The sequence below is a fragment of the Electrona antarctica genome (genome assembly GCF_951216825.1).
Source record: "Electrona antarctica genome assembly, chromosome: 9".
NCBI classification, from domain to species: Eukaryota; Metazoa; Chordata; class Actinopteri; order Myctophiformes; family Myctophidae; genus Electrona; species Electrona antarctica.
In genome coordinates, this window is record NC_136790.1 from 42,329,956 (window position 1) to 42,349,950 (window position 19,995).

The following is a 19,995-nucleotide window of genomic DNA, read 5'->3' on the forward strand; positions in this document are numbered from 1 at the left end:
GGTGTATATCCCGCACTACTCTTCACTACAGGCAGAGGGAGTTGTTTGTTCAGTGCCTGCTATAGCTCACACTGCTCTGTGTGAGAGAATGCTCAAGGACATTTTAAAGGGGAGAGAGAGAGAGAGAGAGAGGGAGGGAGGGAGGTGGTGAAATGCAGAAATAAAGAGTGAATGCACCCTGCAGTTGGAATCTGTGGACCACCCACTTCTCGCCAGGCCGAGTAGAGAGAGCAGTAATTATTCTGCAACGCTGCGTCTTCATCAATCATATAGGACGGAACAGAGAGACAGGCAGAGACAGAAAGGGAAAAGTGGCAGATGTCATTTATGGCAGACACTACCAAATACAAAGAAGAAGAACATAACATGCATTTGAAATTCAATAAAAAGGTTACTTTTCAGGATTCCAATTAAAAAATAGCAAAGAATGATTCAGGTTTTCAATTCAAATATAGCAAAAAATAGCTGATATACAAGCTCAAAACGCGTCGACGCGTTTTGAGCTTGTAGATCGGCTATTTTTTTGCTACGACAGTAATATGCACTGTGGCCCTCTGGAGTGAGTGTGGAAATATATTGGCCATCGTCAAAGTTTCCCACCCCTGGACTAAAGTATAGTGACTAACACTATTTTCAGCCTTTTGAGGTTGTCCGTGGTCTGACGATTCTTCCATTCTAAAATCAATACATGCACTTCTAAAATTGTCCTTCACGGGCTGTGTTACCACAAGAACCCTGCATAGCGTTCCTATTCTGGGGCCACAATGTAGTGCAAATTACCAGAGCTCATTTCGTCAATGAATAAAAACTAGACTAAAATGTTAGGAAGGGACTAGTGGACAAGACATCCAGTAGAAGTCATTTTACACTTGGTTGCATGCTGGAAATAGACGATCTACAAGCTCACAGACAACGCGTCGCAGCGTTTGGCTATTTTCAGTGTAAGTGTAAAGTGTAAAATCAGCCATTACGACGGCATCAAGGCCCGCCAAAATAGATTTTAGTCGACTAAATCAACCGTAGATTCCAGGCGGACTAAAATGTGACAAACTAAATGAAAACTATTCAAAAGACTATGACTAAAACTAAAATCAAATTGTCCTGCCAAAAACAACACTGATCGGCAACCCCCCAAAACGTAGGAGGCCTAGTATAAAGCTAAAGTCTTGGAAGAGCCACCCATCGACTAATCTAATATACGGCAACCTTCCTTCACTGGTCCGATCCAGAAGAGCGCAGTTTGCCGGCCACTGCTACAGAGATGACAATGATCAATGAGGTTATATCTTCCCTTCTGCTCTGGAGTCCTGCCTCAAAGCAGACCAGAGGTCATTCCCTGATGTCATCGCTAGGGACACAGGCATCAGTAAGCAGGAACTGGGGATGGCAATGAAGGACCGGGAGGTCTGGCGTGATATTGTGAAATCCACGATCTCGACTGCGGTCGAAAAATGATGATGATAAAGCTCTATATATTGAAGACAACAACTCATGGTCCGGGCACCGAAAGTATAAACCGGAATGTAAAGTTAGCTGCAATCTGAGCCATGAATATAGCTTGTTTTGAACAGTCATCTAAGATAACATACTGTAGCTTGTTTAGATAATATAGCTTGTTTTGAACAGTCATCTAAGATAACATAGCTTGTTTTGAACTAGTGTTGTTTTTGGCAGCACATTTAGATTTTAGTTTTAGTCATAGTCTCCTTGAATAGTTTTAATTTACTTTTAGTCACATTTTTAGTCTTAGTTTTAGTCATCGTAGCTTAGTTTTAATTTAGTTTCCATTTATTTTTCGTCAGTGAAAAAAGGTAGTCGACGATCATTTTTCGCCTTAGTTTTAGTCGTCATCTAATATAGCTTGTTTTGAACAAGATTCTAAGACAGTGGTTCCCAAACTTTTTCATGTCAAGGACACCCAAATGGACACTAATTAGCTTGCGGACCCCCATTTGAAAAGATATGCCAGGGACCCCCATAAGAGAAGATTTTTACGGCTCTAGCAGTGACTCTCAACCCCCCCAGTTAATGGCATTTCTATCTCTGGGACCCCCAATTTATATTGTAAAATCAATGATAATTTAACCTGTTCTGACATTCCATATGTTGATCCTTCCCCACCCCGTCCTTACTGTTCTGACATTCCATATGTTGATCCTTCCCCACCCCGTCCTTACTGTTCTGACATTCCATATGTTGATCCTTCCCCACCCCGTCCTTACTGTTCTGACATTCCATATGTTGATCTGACCTCATCAAACCCTGTACACTCAAGACACACTCCATTTATGGCCAGTACAGAATTCATTCCATATGTTGATCTGACCCCACATGCCAAAGCGCCAGCGCTCCCCCAGCAGTCTGCCGTCACCCGGGCGGATGACTGCTTCTCTCCCTCGTCTTACTGCCCGCGTCTTACTGGTATAGATATAATAGAAGTAGTGTGGACATTGACTCTCTCACTGGTCCTTCTGGGTCAATGTTTACGCTATATCTGTCTTAAATTAACATTGACGATTTTACTCTGGGTGCTGGGAATACATAAATAAATATACGGTGTGTGCACACACCAGAGAGAACTCAATTACCTACAGTACTATACGGTATCTGGGGCATGCACGCACGGCAGGTAAGCAAGACAGAGGCAGTCATGATGCATTCAGGCAAGGAAGATGAAGTAATTTTGAACGGGCTTCGTGTATATCCACCATGCACACTCGAGGCGACTGAAGTTACCCACTCTTTGATGTTCAAATGCATTTAGAACAGGGACGGAGAACCATTTTGACGCCTGCTACACACATATACAGTACAGTCATCAGCGTTTCATCTGTGAATGCATGGCAGACGCTAACAATAGCCCTGCTGCACGCTGACGCCTTCATTGTGCAAAGAAACAGAGATTCTGTTCCAAGAATTCCATGTGTGTGTGCGTGTGTGTGTGCGTGCGCGCGTGCGTGCGCGCGTGCGCGCGTGTGTGCGCGCGTGTGCGTGTGCATTCTTGAAAGCGGTGCATCATTTTTCTTTGATGTGGCTCAGCTCAGGCATCAACATCACGTCCCACCCCCCCTCTCTCTCGCCCTCTCGCTCACCCCATTTCCATTTAGCTTCACTCCCTCCTCCATTTGGCTTCCTCCATCTTCCTTAGGCACCTCCCCACTTTCCTTTCCCTTCCTTTCCCTTTCGTGAGCTCAATCAACCACTCCTATATTAATTATTATTGTTGTTTAATGACATGCAGCTGTGTGCCACAGTGCCACCATCAGGTCCCCTTTCATGACGACGACAGACCCGGAAAAGCATTTCCATGCATTTTCCCCCATAGACGTTTCAGAAAGTATTTATTTAAAGACCTTTTAATGAGAAACTTCACCCTTTTTGCAAAAAAAATATATGTTAATGACGTTTAGAAGATTTAGAACACTTTCCTGGGGGTCTTACATGTGTGTAATATGTGGTTTTAGATATTTTTGATTTTAGCAGTGAGCCCAGTGTCTCTGAGACAGCCCTCCCCCTATCCACAAGGAGGAGCAGTGCACCAAAGCATTATGGGAATTGTAGTCCAGGAAGGAAGTGAGCTCAGTGTCCATGACATCAGAGACACTGGGCTCACTGCTAAAATCTAAAATATCATATCAGAACATCTCCCAAACATCATTAAAATAAGATCTGTTTCCAAAAAGGGTGAAGTGGCCCTTTAACACATTCAGACCGTAGGACGTGTGGAAATGTGATATGAAATACATGTACACACGTCCTAGCGGGGGGGGGGGGGCGGGTTGGCCTCTCCTTCTGCACAAATACTCCTTGCTGCTTGTTTACGGCTCAGAAAGAATGCCTCGTTTCTCTTAATCTAAAGAGCTCTCCATGGTTTTGACCAGATAGGCATACTTGATCTGTCTTAATTTCTGACCTCAACATGGCTCAAGCAGCATTATGCATCCCGGTTATTGTACGGAACGGAAAGGGGGAGAGGGGGGGGGGGGGGGATTGGGCTTTCAGAGTAAAGGCTGCCATATCTGCCCGGCACCCCAAGCTCCTATTTTGAAAGAAATCCCGGCGCTCATTGTGTTCGTTTTGGATTATCGTGATAATATTGTTCATTGTTTTGGCCTCAATAAACGTTCCACAAGTAAGATATTCATATCCTCCCATGGCCAAAGTACCCCCATATATTTTCATTTTCATTTCATTTTCAATAGTTATTTTTTTACCAGCTGCTGTGTAAGCAGCTGGTCAGCAGCTGGTCTATGTTCTATCTGCTTGGCTTTCATGCCCACTTGACCTATCTTTCTCATTGCCTGCTATATTGACTACCTATCGTCCTGATTGGCTGCCTTGTCTCTAGGCAACCAGACACTTTTTTCCTCTAGCCGACCTCTCAGCCAATGGGATATAGCATTGCAGCCAGCAACAACCCACGAGAGAGAGAGATTGTGTGTGTGTGTGTGTGTGTGTGTGTGTGTGTGTGTGTGTGTGTGTGTGTGTGTGTGTGTGTGTGTGTGTGTGTGTGTGTGTGTGTGTGTGTGTGTGTGTGTGTGTGTGTGTGTGTGTGTGTGTGTGTGTGTGTGTGTGTGCGTGCGTGCGTGCGTGCGTGCGTGCGTGCGTGCGTGCGTGCGTGCGTGCGTGCGTGCGTGCGTGCGTGCGTGCGTGCGTGCGTGCGTGCGTGCGTGCGTGCGTGCGTGCGTGCGTGCGTGCGTGCGTGCGTGCGTGCGTGCGTGCGTGCGTGCGTGCGTGCGCGTGTGTGTGTGCGCACGTGTGCGTGTATGCGTAACATATGACTATGTCATTTTGGGCTTGTCTTACTTTTAGTTGAGATTAACCACGTGAAAAGAAGAAGAGACAAAACAAGCACTGTCAGTGTAAAACGTGTTTCAAGCCTTCCTCAGCGTGTATACATACACACTGCATGAGGAAGGCTTGGCGCCGAAACGCGTCTGTGTTTTGTCGGCTAGCCCCTCCTATATATGTACAGCTATACAGCTGTGAGTGCAAGCAACCACTCCTATACACAGCTATGTGTGTCCCTGGGTCTGTCCCTGGGTCTGTCCCTGCATGGGTCCCTGGGTCTGTCCCTGGTTCTGTCCGAGCACGGAAATAGCATTATACCGTTTGTTCGGTGTCACTGTTGCACAGCCTCACACACAGACACACACAGGCCAGGGAGGAGGGCTTGTACAGTACAGTACAGTACAGTACAGTACAGTACAGTACAGTACAGTACAGTACAGTACAGTACAGTACAGTACAGTACAGTACAGTACAGTACATCTTTTTTAACCCTAGCTGCCCTATTCTGGGCATGTCATAATAATAGGCAAACGCTGTACATCAGTTATGTAGAGCTTGGGTGTTTGTCACACTCTGTCCTTGAGTGAGGGTAGTGTGTGCACAAAAGGCACGTGTCACAGTTCTCAAAACCTCAGTGTTCAAATGAGCAGGATACTCAAAATAGGAAGCCAGAGTCCTCTTAAGCAAAAACAAACTGTTTTATTCATTCACCTTTCACATGTCAAAAATGGTGTCCCAAAAACAGTACAACACACTATTTACAATGGCTGAATAGGTTGGCCCTCTTGGTCTACAGCCCTACATCAGCTGCTTGTCAGTGGCAGGTCCCCCTTCTTAAATAGGCTATAGGCCCCTCCCACTGGACCGTACCAACCCTAATTGATTCCACAATTAACAGCCCCATGTCCAGAGACAATAACTACTTTAACACATAAGCACATTTACCCCTTGTATAATTCACATTTAAATCATTACCCATCGTCCATAATAATTCACATATTTACAAAAACCTACAGTTGGTCTGATCCAGTAGGATGTACTGAGCATGCTCCCTACAATGGAGTCAGGCACTATAAAAGGCAGCCTCATGCTACAATCGGGTCCTTCCCCACTGGTCAGCACCAGGAAGCACTGTGGTAACACATGTCAAACATTCTCCAAACATGATTCACAACTTAAAGAATAAAGGTGAGACTTTAACCCATTGTTGTGTCCTCATACATACATACAACATATAATTTAGGGGAGAACACAAGAAAACAGTCTGTGTCATCTATTAAATGAGTCAGGCAGGGTAATCTGCCACAATGTTGATGGGGGGAAAAGGAGGGGACCAAGCACAGACCCCTGGGGGATCCCGGCAAACTAAGTATAGTTTAGGTGGGTAACATGTGCTCCTCCTTAAAGGAGAATTCCATGCCCGGAGGCTTTCTTACCTTTATTTGTAGTTGTTACGTCCCCAACAAAGAGATCCAGGTGTTATTTGTAGTTGTTACGTCCCCACCAAAGAGGTTTAGGTGTTATTTTGTGCAAAAGTGCATTATTGGCTATTTCCCCTAATATAAGCCCTCGATGGGGGTTGGGTTTTTGTGCTAATTCGCTTATTCCCATCGAAATAAGTAGTAAAATCTGCCGCTTGGGATACTATTTACATTATGAAGAGGATACAGAAAAATTAGATTTTTGAGCAAGTGTCATATATATATAACAGATGTGGTTGAATTGCCAAGGGATTCCTTTCACGAGAACCTATTTTGAAATAATTGCTATTCTTATAATGGAAGCACCCCCAAGCTATAAAAGAAAAAAAAAGGAAAAGAAAAGGAACAAGTCTTTGAACTTCTGCTAGAAACCGAAGCCTATGTATCTTATACATGTATTGATGATATAGTATGCTAATAACATGGGAAAACATTGTCATAAATTGCCTCTAGGGATGTCCCGATACACTTTTTTCATTCCCGATTTGATCCCGATACCACAGTTTCTGTGTTAGCCGATACCAAATACCGATACCAGTGTTTTTGTTTTTTTTATGTTTTTTTTGTGGAGGGACAGACAGTAGGCTGACAGGAAATGGGGAGATAGATGGGGGGAAGACATGCCGTAAAGGCCGTCGGGATCGGGAGTCGAACCCGCGGCACACTGCCAGACTGGGTTACCAGCCAAGGTGCCTGGACCATTGAGCCATGGCCCAGGCCCCGATACCAGTGTTACTAAAACAAAATATATATCTTATTTTGAAGTCCACCGACTGAGAATAGTGTTAATAGCTATATATCTCATGTTGTGTTTATAGCTATCTAGCTATATATCTCGTGTTGTGTTTATAGCTATCTAGCTATATAAATCTCGTTGTTGTGTTTATAGCAGACTCCTCATTCAAATGTGCACTTGCAGTTTGGGCAACTCCAAAGCAAACTCCACATGCTCCAACATTGTATTTACCTGCTATAGTGTCAACCCCTTACCCCTGTGTCGGATCTGTGGTTAGACTGGCACATTCGCCGATGCCGATATGAACCGATATGGCCAAAAAGAGCCGATTCCGATACTTTTCCGATACCGATACAGTATCTGGACATCTCTAATTGCATCACTCCCATTTCACTTCTGAAGGCCAAATCTGTAAGCTAAATATAACCACAAGGCCTGCCTTGTCACCAAACACAAAAATGTGGGATTAGAGAAAATTGTTTCCATACTTAAATTGATTAACACACCTCTTGATAGAGTGACTAATTCTGTGTGACAGCAAATCACCAGCTTTGTATTTTGAAGTCGATATTGCCTCATTGTTTTGTTTTGCTGTTGAAATCATCACCGCACCACGCCATGCATCTCAAGGAAAGTGCAGTGAGGAAAGTTTTAAAAATCACAAAACTTCTTCACTTCCGAAGTCTGAAACGATTTATTTTCACTTTGGAGCAGCAGAGTAAATGCTGGTGCCACAGAGGTGTCTGCCAGGCGGCGCCAGCTGGCATTGTATTATTGGGAGAATTACCTGCTGTAATGCACTTTCTCTCTTCAGTTGGTCACTTCATTAGCCGTTCTGACACTTGCACGCACGCACGCACGCACGCACGCACGCACGCACGCACGCACGCACGCACGCACGCACTCATCTCTTCCCTGAGCGAGATTTTGTTTGCCTCCATTTGACAGTCTGCTGGCACAGAGGAGCAGCAACATGCATTATCTCCGCCAGGCCGAAGGTCCGGGCTATACGGCGTGATGGATGGAGTTCCAATTGGTTTCCACAGTTAGTGTGAGGGGCCTATTTGACACAAATGGCACTTTGTCCGTTCGACCCCAAACTTTAATCACCTACATACTGTAGGAGCCTCTACTCAATGCATAGCCACAAGTCAAAAAACTCTGAGCTTTACTTATTGGTTTGTTACAGAGACATGGTTTGTTTTTGTATTAATTGATTGATTGATTAATTATTGTTATAATTATACATTAACTGCATTTACTGCCAACATTGATTCAGTCTGTAAAGAAGAAAAAAAGCATCCTAGACAACAGAATTAGCCGCCTGTTGTTTGTGCAGTCATACAACGAACATGCTTATTATTGGGCTATGCGCGCACGCACGCACGCACGCACGCACGCACGCACGCACGCACGCACGCACGCACGCACGCACGCACGCACGCACGCACGCACGCACGCACGCACGCACGCACGCACGCTGCATCCATTTCAGCTCGCTGTGCATGAGAGCGAGAGACAGAAAGAGAGAGAGAGAGAGAGAGCGGGGGGGGGGGATGGGGGGCTTCGGTGGCACCATCCTCTTCATGACAGTGCAGTGTTATACGTGCGGCTGTCGTGCTCTCTGTCGTCAGAGCATGCAGCCTCCCGTCCGTCCGTCCGCCCGCCCGCCCGCCCGCGCACACACTATACTCCTCCTTGACGCGCTGCAGCAGAAAGGAGCATCCTCCCTCCTCCTCCTCTCTTCTCTCTCTCTCTCTCTCTCTCTCTCTCTCTCTCTCTCTCTCTCTCTCTCTCTCTCCTTGTCTCTCTCCTTGTCGGTTGCTCGGTCGCTCGTTGTGTCCTCAGAAGGAGGGTGGCGACAGCGGCAGTAGCATATACATGCATACATAAATACGTATACATACAGTGCATACAGTAGAAACAGCAGCTTTCAGAAGAGAGGCTGCCCTTCAGCGTGCACCGCTGCATTCTCCTCTGCCCTGATCAACGCACCGCTCACCATTTATCCTCTGTCTCTCTCTCTCCCCATCTCCCATTTTCTCCTCCTCTTTTCCGTCTCTCTCTCCTCTCTCTCTCTCTCCTCTCTCTCTCTCTCTCCTCTCTCTCTCTCTCTCTCCTCTCTCTCTCTCTCTCTCTTGCGCTCGTTCGCTCTCTCCTGCTCCTCCTCCTGTCCTCTTTTGGAATTCATCCCTTGAATTCCCCTCTCTCTCTCTCTCTCTCTCTCTCTCTCTCTCTCTCTCTCTCTCTCTCTCTCTCTCCCCCCACACACCACCTACCTGTCTCTCCACCTGTCTCTCTCCCTCACCTCCTCTGTAGCAGTGATGGGGAAGATCACCATGTAGAGAGAGCGAGCAGCGCGTGCGAGAGAGAGAGAGAGAGCGATCGGAGGCAGCAGTGTGTGTGCAGTGCAACAGTGAAGAATCGAGCAGCAGCAGCGATGGGAAGCCGCGCGGCGTGGAGTGGCTGTGGACCGCAGCCGTGGTGAAGCCTGAGACCGACGACGGGACTCGGCCAGCCCGCCGCCCGCCCCACTCTCCTCAGGACCTCACTGAACCACCGGGGCCGTCCATCCAAAACCACGCTCTCCTCAGGACCTGACTGGACCACCGGGGGCCGTCCAAACCACGCTCTACTCAGGACCTGACCACTACCGCGGCCGTCCAAACCACGCTCTCCTCAGGGCCTGACTGGACAACCGGGGCCGTCCATCCAAACCACGCTCTCCTGCTCCCGGATGCTCCCCTCTCGCGTCTCCTCTCCTCTTCTTCTTCTCCTCCTCCTCCTCTTCTCTCTCTTCTTCTTATTCCTCCTCTCCTTCTGTTCCTCCTCTCTGACGATTTTTCTTTCTCTCTCTCTCTCTCTCTCTCTCTCTCTCTCTCTTTTTTTCTTTCGTCTTTTTCTCCTTCGCGCCACCGAGCCGATCGCTGATCGATCTCCTCGCGAAGACCGTCCATTGATTTATTATTCCCCTCTGATTTTCTCTCTCTCTCTCTCTCTCTCTCTCTCTCTCTCTCTCTCTCTCTCCCCCCCTCTCGTTCTCCTCCCGCACCTCTAATTTTGGATGTTTTTCTAAAAAAAGAAAATAAATCGTGGATGAGAGTCAACTCATCTCTCTCTGTTTTTTTGTGCACGAGCAGTTTTTTCTTCTTCTCTTTTTGCAATCGATCGCCTGCTGAAGCAATAATTAAACGAACGCCTGAAATCTTGACTGACTCCAAGAAGTAGTGGTCTCTCTGCGTGGACCGCTGAGCGTCACCATGGGGGACATGTCCAACAGTGATTTCTACTCCAAGAACCAAATGAACGATGGGAACCACCACGCGGCCGGCTTCGGCGTCTCCGTCATGGAGCTGCGCGAGCTCATGGAGCTCCGCGCCACCGAGGCAGTGGTCAAGATCCAGGAGGACTACGGCGACACGGCGGGGCTGTGCACGCGGCTCAAGACCTCCCCCACGGAAGGTAAGTGTCCCCCTGTGTGTGTGTGTGTGTGTGTGTGTGTGTGTGTGTGTGTGTGTGTGTGTGTGTGTGTGTGTGTGTGTGTGTGTGTGTGTGTGTGTGTGTGTGTGTGTGTGTGTGTGTGTGTGTGTGTGTGTGTGTGTGTGTGTGTGTGTGTGTGTGTGTGTGTGTGTGGGGCTGAAAACCTCACCCACGGAAGGTCCCTCTTCTCTCCTCGTGTGTGTGTGTGTGTGTGTGTGTGTGTGCGCGCTACACACGTCGTTGTGTGTGAGGCGCATGTCCGTGCGTGTGCCAGTGTGTGTGTGTGTGCGTGCAGTATATGCATGTGAGTGCATGTGCGCCTTTTTGCAGGAAGGAGGCTGGCAGCGTCTGGTTATGTGTCGCCGTGCTATGTCATAAATTCTCAGAGAACACGCGCGTGCGCACACACACACACACACATGCACGCACACACGCACGCACACACACACACACGAGGCATTTAAATGGAATGGAATTTGGAATGAATGTTTTTTGCGATTATTATGTATGGATTATAATCGGTTTTATCATCGGTTTATCATCTACATCAGGTTTTGTGACGTGCCAAAATCGTTATTATGCATGGGATGCTGCGCACGCACGCACGCACGCACGCACGCACGCACGCACGCACGCACGCACGCACGCACGCACGCACGCACGCACGCATGCATGCACGCTGCCATGGCACACACTAGCAGTGGACATACGTAAGCACAGCATCAGTACAGCAGACAGACGGAGAGGGGAGTCCCGTTTGAATAAGCAGGCTAATGAAAACCCTTCCCTCGCGCTGCCCGCATGTTTACACGTGATTAGTATGCATGACATTATCTCCCAGGACAGTTTAAAATAAGCCACCCCCACACACACTCACACACTCACACACCTACCTAACACACACACGTGCGGACACGTGCACGTCACACCCCCCCCCCCCCCCCACCACCCCTCTTTACTGCTATACCTCCTCCTCCACCTCCTCCCCTTGTCCCCCTCCCCTCCCACCCCGCCAGCCTATCAGGTGCGGTGTTATTAGCGAGCAGGTCTCCGCGGCAACACGACGGCATATATAGAGAGAGCCATGTGGGTTAATGCATGTGGCGTCTGCTCAGTGGTGGGGAAGTAGAACTGAGTACCGTTACTGCTCATTGGTGGGGAAGTAGAACTGAGTACCGTTACTGCTCATTGGTGGGGAAGTAGAACTGAGTATCGTTACTGCTCATTGGTGGGGAAGTAGAACTACGAGTACCGTTACTGCTCATTGGTGGGGAAGTAGAACTGAGTATCGTTACTGCCCATTGGTGGGGAGGTAGAACCTTCAGAGTATATATGAATAGAGAGAATAATTTCAAGGACCCCCAGTTTGACATGCATTAGTCTACGCCAGACCCCCCCATTTAATGGCATTTCTATCTCTGCGACCCCAATTTATATAGTAAAATCTATGTTAATTTATAGACCCATAAGGGTCCCCCGTGGACCCCACTTTGAGAACCACTGCTGATTTACTTAGTCATGCATTTAGTTAGATTTATGTTCTCCAAAGAGGGAAGTCTGGAGCACTCTGGTGGAGCTGTTGCCCCCGCGACCCGACTACGGATAAGCTGTTGAAGATGGATGCATTTAGTTACTTGTTTCACAACAAAGTGTACTGCACGCATATAATGCTGTACACTCTTGCTTTTGAGTTGGGACTGGGGTCAACAAGCACAGAACCAACAGTTTAGCCGCCCCATCTCCTCGCATCTAAACCAATCATTTTCCATGTCAGTGGTTCCCTGTTGTCCCAACCGTTTCTGGATAATAGAGGCGAGTGTCACAGACAGTCCTGCCCCCCTGTGAGGGCATCGGAAAGAGAATTTCCCATTCATTTTTTTCCATATAGACTTTTCAAAACGTATTTATTTAACCCATTCAGGGCGGGAATTACCCCTTTTTGGTGTTTTTAAGCATTGTGTTATACTTTAGCTATTGAAAAATAGCAGATCTACAAGCTCATAGTGCGGCACCGAGTGCTGCGCTACGAGCTTGTAGATCTGCTCTTTCAGAGCAAACGTTTTAAACTCATATCGTTGCTTCTGGGAGGGTCCCTGGAACAACATATTTTCAGATGGGGGTTCGGCGGCCAATTACATATAATTTTTGGGGTCCTTTGACATTAAAAAGGGTATCTTTGAAAAACAAAGAAGAGGGGGCACGGTGGCACAGTAGGTAGTGCTGTAGCCTCACAGCTAGAAGGTCCTGGGTTCGATTCCCGCTCGGGGCGCTGTGGGTGCTGGCGGCGTGTTTCCTCCCCCGCGTCATCAGTGCCCATACCCGAGGCGGGGTTGGCGAAAGGGCCTTTCTGTGTGGAGTTTGCATGTTCTCCCTGTGTCCCCTAGGGTAGGTACCCTCACAAAAAACATGCAGTAATCCTGGTCTCTAAACTGCCTCCCCCTGGTTGGAATAACGTGTTCCTTCCACGCGCTACATCTAACCAGGGGAACTCCCCCCTGTCAGGTGTAAAGGAGCAACTTGGACAGTCAGGCATGAAGGAAGCATGAGTTCAAGTCCGTTGCTCTCCCCATGTCCCCCATATATGGGGACTAGGTTGGCGGAGGGTGTGTAGAGCCCAGGATCACATTAGATGATTGACACAGGGGTGAAAATAGGTTACAAAAATTGTGGGATAAAAATTATAAAACAAAAAAAGAAAAACAAAGAAGAGTTGCACACTGTCAGACACTTTTTTTTGGCTCTTTATTAGGTCAATGTTTCGGTCACTTAGTCATCAGGACAGACAATGTCAAGGGGTCCTTGACATGAAATAGTTTAAGAACCACTGATATACGATTACGATATACGATATCTCGATTTTTCAAAAATAGCAGATCTACAAGCTCGTAGCACGGCACTCAGTGCCGCGCTATGAGCTTGTAGAGATTGTAATGCTTAAAACACCAAAAGGGGTTCCCGCCCAGAATGGGTTAAAAGAAAATGCACTGATTTCGAAAATAGCCGATCTACAAGTACTATACTTACTTGTTTTTGAATAGCAAGAACTTGCTATTTTTTGCTACTTGTGGTTAAGGGATGTCCCGATCAAGTTTCTTTGCTCCCGATCCGATTCCAATCATTTGATTTTGGGTAACCGATACCGATTTTTCCCGATCCGATATTTATATTTTTATAGAACACTTTTCTTGCTCCCGATACGATTCCGATCGATCATTTTTAAAATGACACGATCGGCCCCAATATTTATATTTTTATAGAACACTTATGCCATATCACAATAGTAGCCTATACAATATCCAAAATCACAGACAATATCCAGTCTAATATCATGATATGGATATAATATTGATACTAGGGATGTCCCGATCACGTTTTCTTTGCTCCCGATACGTTTCCGATCGATCATTTTTAAAATGACACGATCGGCCCCGATTTCCGATCACGTGATCGGATCGGGACAACCCTACTGTACTTGTGGTACTGTACGTATAAGTGTGAGTGGGCGCTAATATCTGCATGTTACTTACATTACGTGCTGCTGAATATTGATGACAGCGTTCCTGATGCTGTGAGAGCCTGGATTGGCTCTTGTCATGTGAGCACCCTTGTGTCATCAGAGGTGATGTGGAAGCTGATAGGTTGATGGACAGCGTCGATTGTGTTTCATTGGTCGTCTTGCTGTATAAAGTATATATATATATATAGTGTCACTTCTAGGTCACCTGTTGTTGTAGACACCAGGATACAGCACAGGTACAGTATATATATATATATATATATATATATATATAGTTTGAGCACCACTGACCACTTCACCACTTTTCAACCTATCTTCATAATAGGTCCTCACTAATAATCATGATAAAATGGAGAAAAAAAAATCTACTCAGTCTGTGTCTCATAGGAGGGCTGTGGGCAGTTTAGAAACCGTCCTCCAGTGACATCATCATTAGGCAGGGTTTTTTTTAAACAAGATTTTTTTACAATTTCACATTGCAACTTTTCAGGACTAGAACGCCTTCAGTTTCTATTAGCTTGTATTCCCCATCGATGATCCCTGTAACAACATATTTTCAGATGGGGGGTCGGAGACCAAATACATGCAATTTTGGAGTCCTTGGCGTGAAATAGTTTGAGCACCACTGACATAGAAATATAGTTTTTTTCCCCAGAAAACTGTCATTTTGTAGAATCGAAAACTGCATTTTGTAGAGTCGTCCTCAGAAGAGCTCCATTGTTACTGTAAATTGGGAAAAGCTGAAATGAATAGAATATAGAATAGATATAGAGTAGAATAGAATAGAAACTGGAACTTTAACCACATGCACCCATAGCAACCCTATTATGGGCATGTCAGTCAAACATTTGTAAAAAAAACAAAAAAAAACAGGCAAAAATCTATTACTATTTTCATTGAATACATTTGTCTGGAGGGAAAAATGAGAGAGGGGGGGCAAATGTAGACCCCTGGGGGATAATGAAGTGTATTAGTGGTTGGTTAAGTAGACTGTTGGATCAGTCTGTACATCGGAAGCGCTGGAAATCCTCAAAAACATAAAGTGGATGATATATTTTTGTTAGGTTTGGTGCAACACAGTCTTTTTCTGACCCTTCCATATAAACTGCTAGCTGGGCTGTCATTGCCCCCGTGCTCGTAAATCATTACCATATCCGTCACTGGTATATGTAATTGGGAAGTGAGTAATGATATGGGGGTATTGTTTGTATCAGTGGTCCCCTGGTGTGTGTCTGTCTGTGTGTTTATGCTGAGTGAGGCGCCGTGTATACGCTGTGTTCTCTCCACAGAACATTATGTTACCTCCACCTTAGAAATACGATCGTTCGTGGTAATTGTCGTGGAAGGGATGTTGCGTACAGCCTGCTGCTGTCGACATGTGTGGCATGTGCAATGGTGTATGTACTGTTCAGTATGTGTCCCGCGGGCCTGGTTGCAATAGTGAACGGCCTTGATCGGCGTGACCCCTTTGGCCACATACAGTAAATGACACTCATATATACTGCATGCAGGCCCCTACGATGATGCTGACAATAGGAATGACTGTAGCCCCCCCCCCCCCCCCCCACCTGCACCATTGGCCCCATGCACTGCTACAGTGTCACCTGCACCATGGGCCCCATGCACTGTTACAGTGTCACCTGCACCATGGGCCCCATGCACTGTTACAGTGTCATCTGCACCATGTGGGCCCAATACACTGTTACAGTGTCATCTGCACCATGTGTGCCCAATGCACTGTTACAGTGTCATCTGCACCATGGGCCCCATGCACTGCTACAGTGTCACCTGCACCATGGGCCCCATGCACTGCTACAGTGTCACCTGCACCATGTGGGCCCAATGCACTGTTACAGTGTCACCTGCACCATGGGCCCCATGCACTGCTACAGTGTCACCTGCACCATGTGGGCCCAATGCACTGTTACAGTGTCATCTGCACCATGTGGGCCCAATGCACTGTTGCAGTGTCACCTGCACCATGGGCCCCATGCACTGTTACAGTGTCATCTGCACCATGTGGGCCCAATGCACTGTTACAGTGTCATCTGCACCATGGGCCCCATGCACTGCTACAGTGTCACCTGCACCATGGGTCCCATGCACTGCTACAGTGTCACCTGCACCATGTGGGTCCAATGCACTGCTACAGTGTCACCTGCACCATGGGCCCCAAGCACTGCTACAGTGTCACCTGCACCATGGGCCCCATGCACTGCTACAGTGTCACCTGCACCATGTGGGCCCAATGCACTGTTACAGTGTCATCTGCACCATGGGCCCCATGCACTGCTACAGTGTCACCTGCACCATTGGCCCCACTGCCACAGTGTCACCTGCACCATGGGCCCCATGCACTGCTACAGTGTCACCTGCACCATGGGCCCCTGAGAAGAGTCATTTGGAATAATCACGCTGCTTTTTGAGGGCCTCCAACAACGTCTGGCTTTCGGAATTGCGTCATATGGCATGAAAATGGCAGCCAAGTCTATGAGCTTTTTTGTTTTTGTTTAGAGCACCTATGACATAAATCGTTTGCCAGCCAAGTCTATGGACTATGGTTTGTATAGGGAACAAAATGAATGTTGACGTGAGACGTTATGTGGTCAATATAAATATATCTCGGTTTTGTTTCATACGATAACACACTGCATTCATGTCTCCTAACTTAGCGTATAGTGGCAGTGAATCTGCAATCGTGTGGCAACCACAAAGTGTGATTCTTTTTGTAGAATGCTACAGGGACGATGTTTTTTTTTGCAGAGCGAACCCGGGAATGAGGACCACTGTTGGTTCGCACCACAGATTTCCAGAGGAATTCTTGCATTGGATTTTGGATACATTTTGAAAATAAGCTCTGTTGCACGCAAAGACATTGGCCCCATGCACTGCTACAGTGTCACCTGCACCATGGGCCCCATGCACTGCTACAGTGTCACCTGCACCATGTGGGCCCAATGCACTGTTACAGTGTCATCTGCACCATGTGGGCCCCATGCACTGTTACAGTGTCACCTGCACCATGGGCCCCATGCACTGTTACAGTGTCATCTGCACCATGTGGGCCCAATGCACTGTTACAGTGTCATCTGCACCATGGGCCCCATGCACTGCTACAGTGTCACCTGCACCATGGGCCCCATGCACTGCTACAGTGTCACCTGCACCATGTGGGTCCAATGCACTGCTACAGTGTCACCTGCACCATGGGCCCCATGCACTGCTACAGTGTCACCTGCACCATGGGCCCCATGCACTGCTACAGTGTCACCTGCACCATGTGGGCCCAATGCACTGTTACAGTGTCATCTGCACCATGGGCCCCATGCACTGCTACAGTGTCACCTGCACCATTGGCCCCACTGCCACAGTGTCACCTGCACCATGGGCCCCATGCACTGCTACAGTGTCACCTGCACCATGGGCCCCATGCACTGCTACAGTGTCACCTGCACCATGGGCCCCATGCACTGCTACAGTGTCACCTGCACCATTGGCCCCACTGCCACAGTGTCACCTGCACCATGGGCCCCATGCACTGCTACAGTGTCACCTGCACCATGGGCCCCATGCACTGCTACAGTGTCACCTGCACCATTGGCCCCACTGCCACAGTGTCACCTGCACCATGGGCCCCTGAGAAGAGTCATTTGGAATAATCACGCTGCTTTTTGAGGGCCTCCAACAACGTCTGGCTTTCGGAATTGCGTCATATGGCATGAAAATGGCAGCCAAGTCTATGAGCTTTTTTGTTTTTGTTTAGAGCACCTATGACATAAATCGTTTGCCAGCCAAGTCTATGGACTATGGTTTGTATAGGGAACAAAATGAATGTTGACGTGAGACGTTATGTGGTCAATATAAATATATCTCGGTTTTGTTTCATACGATAACACACTGCATTCATGTCTCCTAACTTAGCGTATAGTGGCAGTGAATCTGCAATCGTGTGGCAACCACAAAGTGTGATTCTTTTTGTAGAATGCTACAGGGACGATGTTTTTTTTTGCAGAGCGAACCCGGGAATGAGGACCACTGTTGGTTCGCACCACAGATTTCCAGAGGAATTCTTGCATTGGATTTTGGATACATTTTGAAAATAAGCTCTGTTGCACGCAAAGACTTATGATATTAACAAGCACGTTTAGATTGATAATCTCCACAAATCAACACACGTGTAATAATGTATTAAGCACACAGGCAATTAATCTAAGTAAAAAAAAAGTGTTTTATCCAGAGACACTCTGTCTTCCATAGTAAGAACCCAGTGCTAGTTTACCTCTGTTTTGCCTTGTAAAGTACAGTACAGTACAGTACAGTACAGTACAGTACAGTACAGTACAGTACAGTACAGTACAGTACAGTACAGTACAGTACAGTACAGTACAGTACAGTACAGTACAGTACAGTACAGTACAGTGCCAGGAGAAGGTATAGCATGTCTCTGATACTTTAGTTACTAGTTACGTTGGAGATTTTAATTTTGATTAGAAAACATACATTAACCACTTCAACCCTATACATTTCAACCATTTGAAAATAGCCGATCTACAAGCTCACAATGCGTCGCACCGCGACGCATTGTGAGCTTGTTGATCTGCTATTTTCAATAGATTTTGTACACATTTTGAAATTGCATATTCTGCTCAATGAGTACTTTTACTTTTAGTACTTTAATTACATTTTGATGCCGATACTTTTCTACTTTTACTCAAGTACATTATCAATTCCGTACTTTTACTTGTAACAAAGTAGTTCTAAATTGCAGTATTGGTACTTTTACTTAAGTAAAACAATTGAGTACTTTTTCCACCACTGGTACTGGAGTAGACATGGAGAATCTAGCATAGAGTATCTGTATTGAAAAGGTTTATCCCCTTGGGGTTTTGCAGCTGTCCGTCCGTCCGTCCATCCGTCCGTCCGTCCGTCCGTCCGTCTGCGAGGACATTTTTTCACCTTTTATAGCGCCACCAGGAGGCCAACTTTTAATTACGCAAATCGATACATAATTAGTAATCATGAGTGCTGTATGGTATTTCCGTGAAATTTTGCATGCATATTCCCACTAAATGCTCTTTTCACATTGGCCTGTTCTAGCGCCACCAGCAGGTCGATTTTTTGCAAAACACGTTTTTTGGAACCAAATGCCTCAAATCATTAACACAGCGTCCAATTGCCGTGAAAGGCCTATTATAGCGCCACCAGGAGGCCACAATGACCTACCTGACCTGGTGGAGAGCTGTGCTACTGTATGAGGAGCACTTTTTTCTAGTTCCGGCCATGACATACAGTATATAATATTGGCAAACGCTAGTTTTTGTATAACATTCTGCAAAAATAGATGAACCTCCGGTGAAAATGACAGCAGCTCTACAAGCTATGCCAGCACAAAGAGATGATCTACAAGTTATCCCAGTGAAAATAGTTGTATCTACAAGCTGCAATGTGTTGTGCATGAGCTTATAGATCAGCTTCATTATTTTGAGTGGGCTCGCTGCAGCAGCGAGCAGCTACTCATTATGTATAGAATATACTTATGGGATAGATCACCGTTTCTCAACATTGGTACAGAGCAGTGTTGTTTTCGTCGACTAAAACTAAGACGAAAAATGTTCGTCGACTACCTTTTTTCACTGACGAAAACTAAATGGAAACTAAATGAAAACTAAGCTATGATGACTAAAACTAGACTAAATATACTGACAATTTCATCAACAAATAAAAACTAGACTAAAATGTTAGGAAGGAATTAGTGGACAAGAGATCCAGTATAAGTCATTTTACACTTTTCATGCTGAAAATAGCCGATCTTTCACAACGCCTCGCGCTGCGACGCATTGTGAGCTTGTAGATCACGTAAAAACAGTGTAAGTGTAAAATCAGTCATTACGACGGCATCAAAGCCCGCCGAAATACATTTTAGTCGACTAAATCAACTGTAGATTTAGTCGACTAAAATCTTATGACATTTAGTCAACTAAAACTAGACT

At 46.4% G+C, this 19,995-nt stretch overlaps 1 protein-coding gene across 4 annotated transcripts in view; it reads left to right on the forward strand.

Moving 5' to 3' along the window:
- atp2b2 (ATPase plasma membrane Ca2+ transporting 2) overlaps positions 1-19,995 on the forward strand; it is a 334,512-nt gene that overhangs the window by 156,078 nt on the left and 158,439 nt on the right. For 3 of the 4 annotated variants that reach the window (XM_079510385.1, XM_079510382.1, XM_079510384.1), the window contains exon 4: positions 9,328-10,470. In XM_079510385.1, coding sequence (XP_079366511.1) covers positions 10,269-10,470 — 202 coding nt within the window. In that variant the 5' untranslated portion in view covers positions 9,328-10,268. Of the gene's footprint in view, positions 1-5,782; positions 5,980-9,327; positions 10,471-19,995 lie in introns of those variants that run through there. The other variant, XM_079510383.1, reaches the window with a different exon arrangement.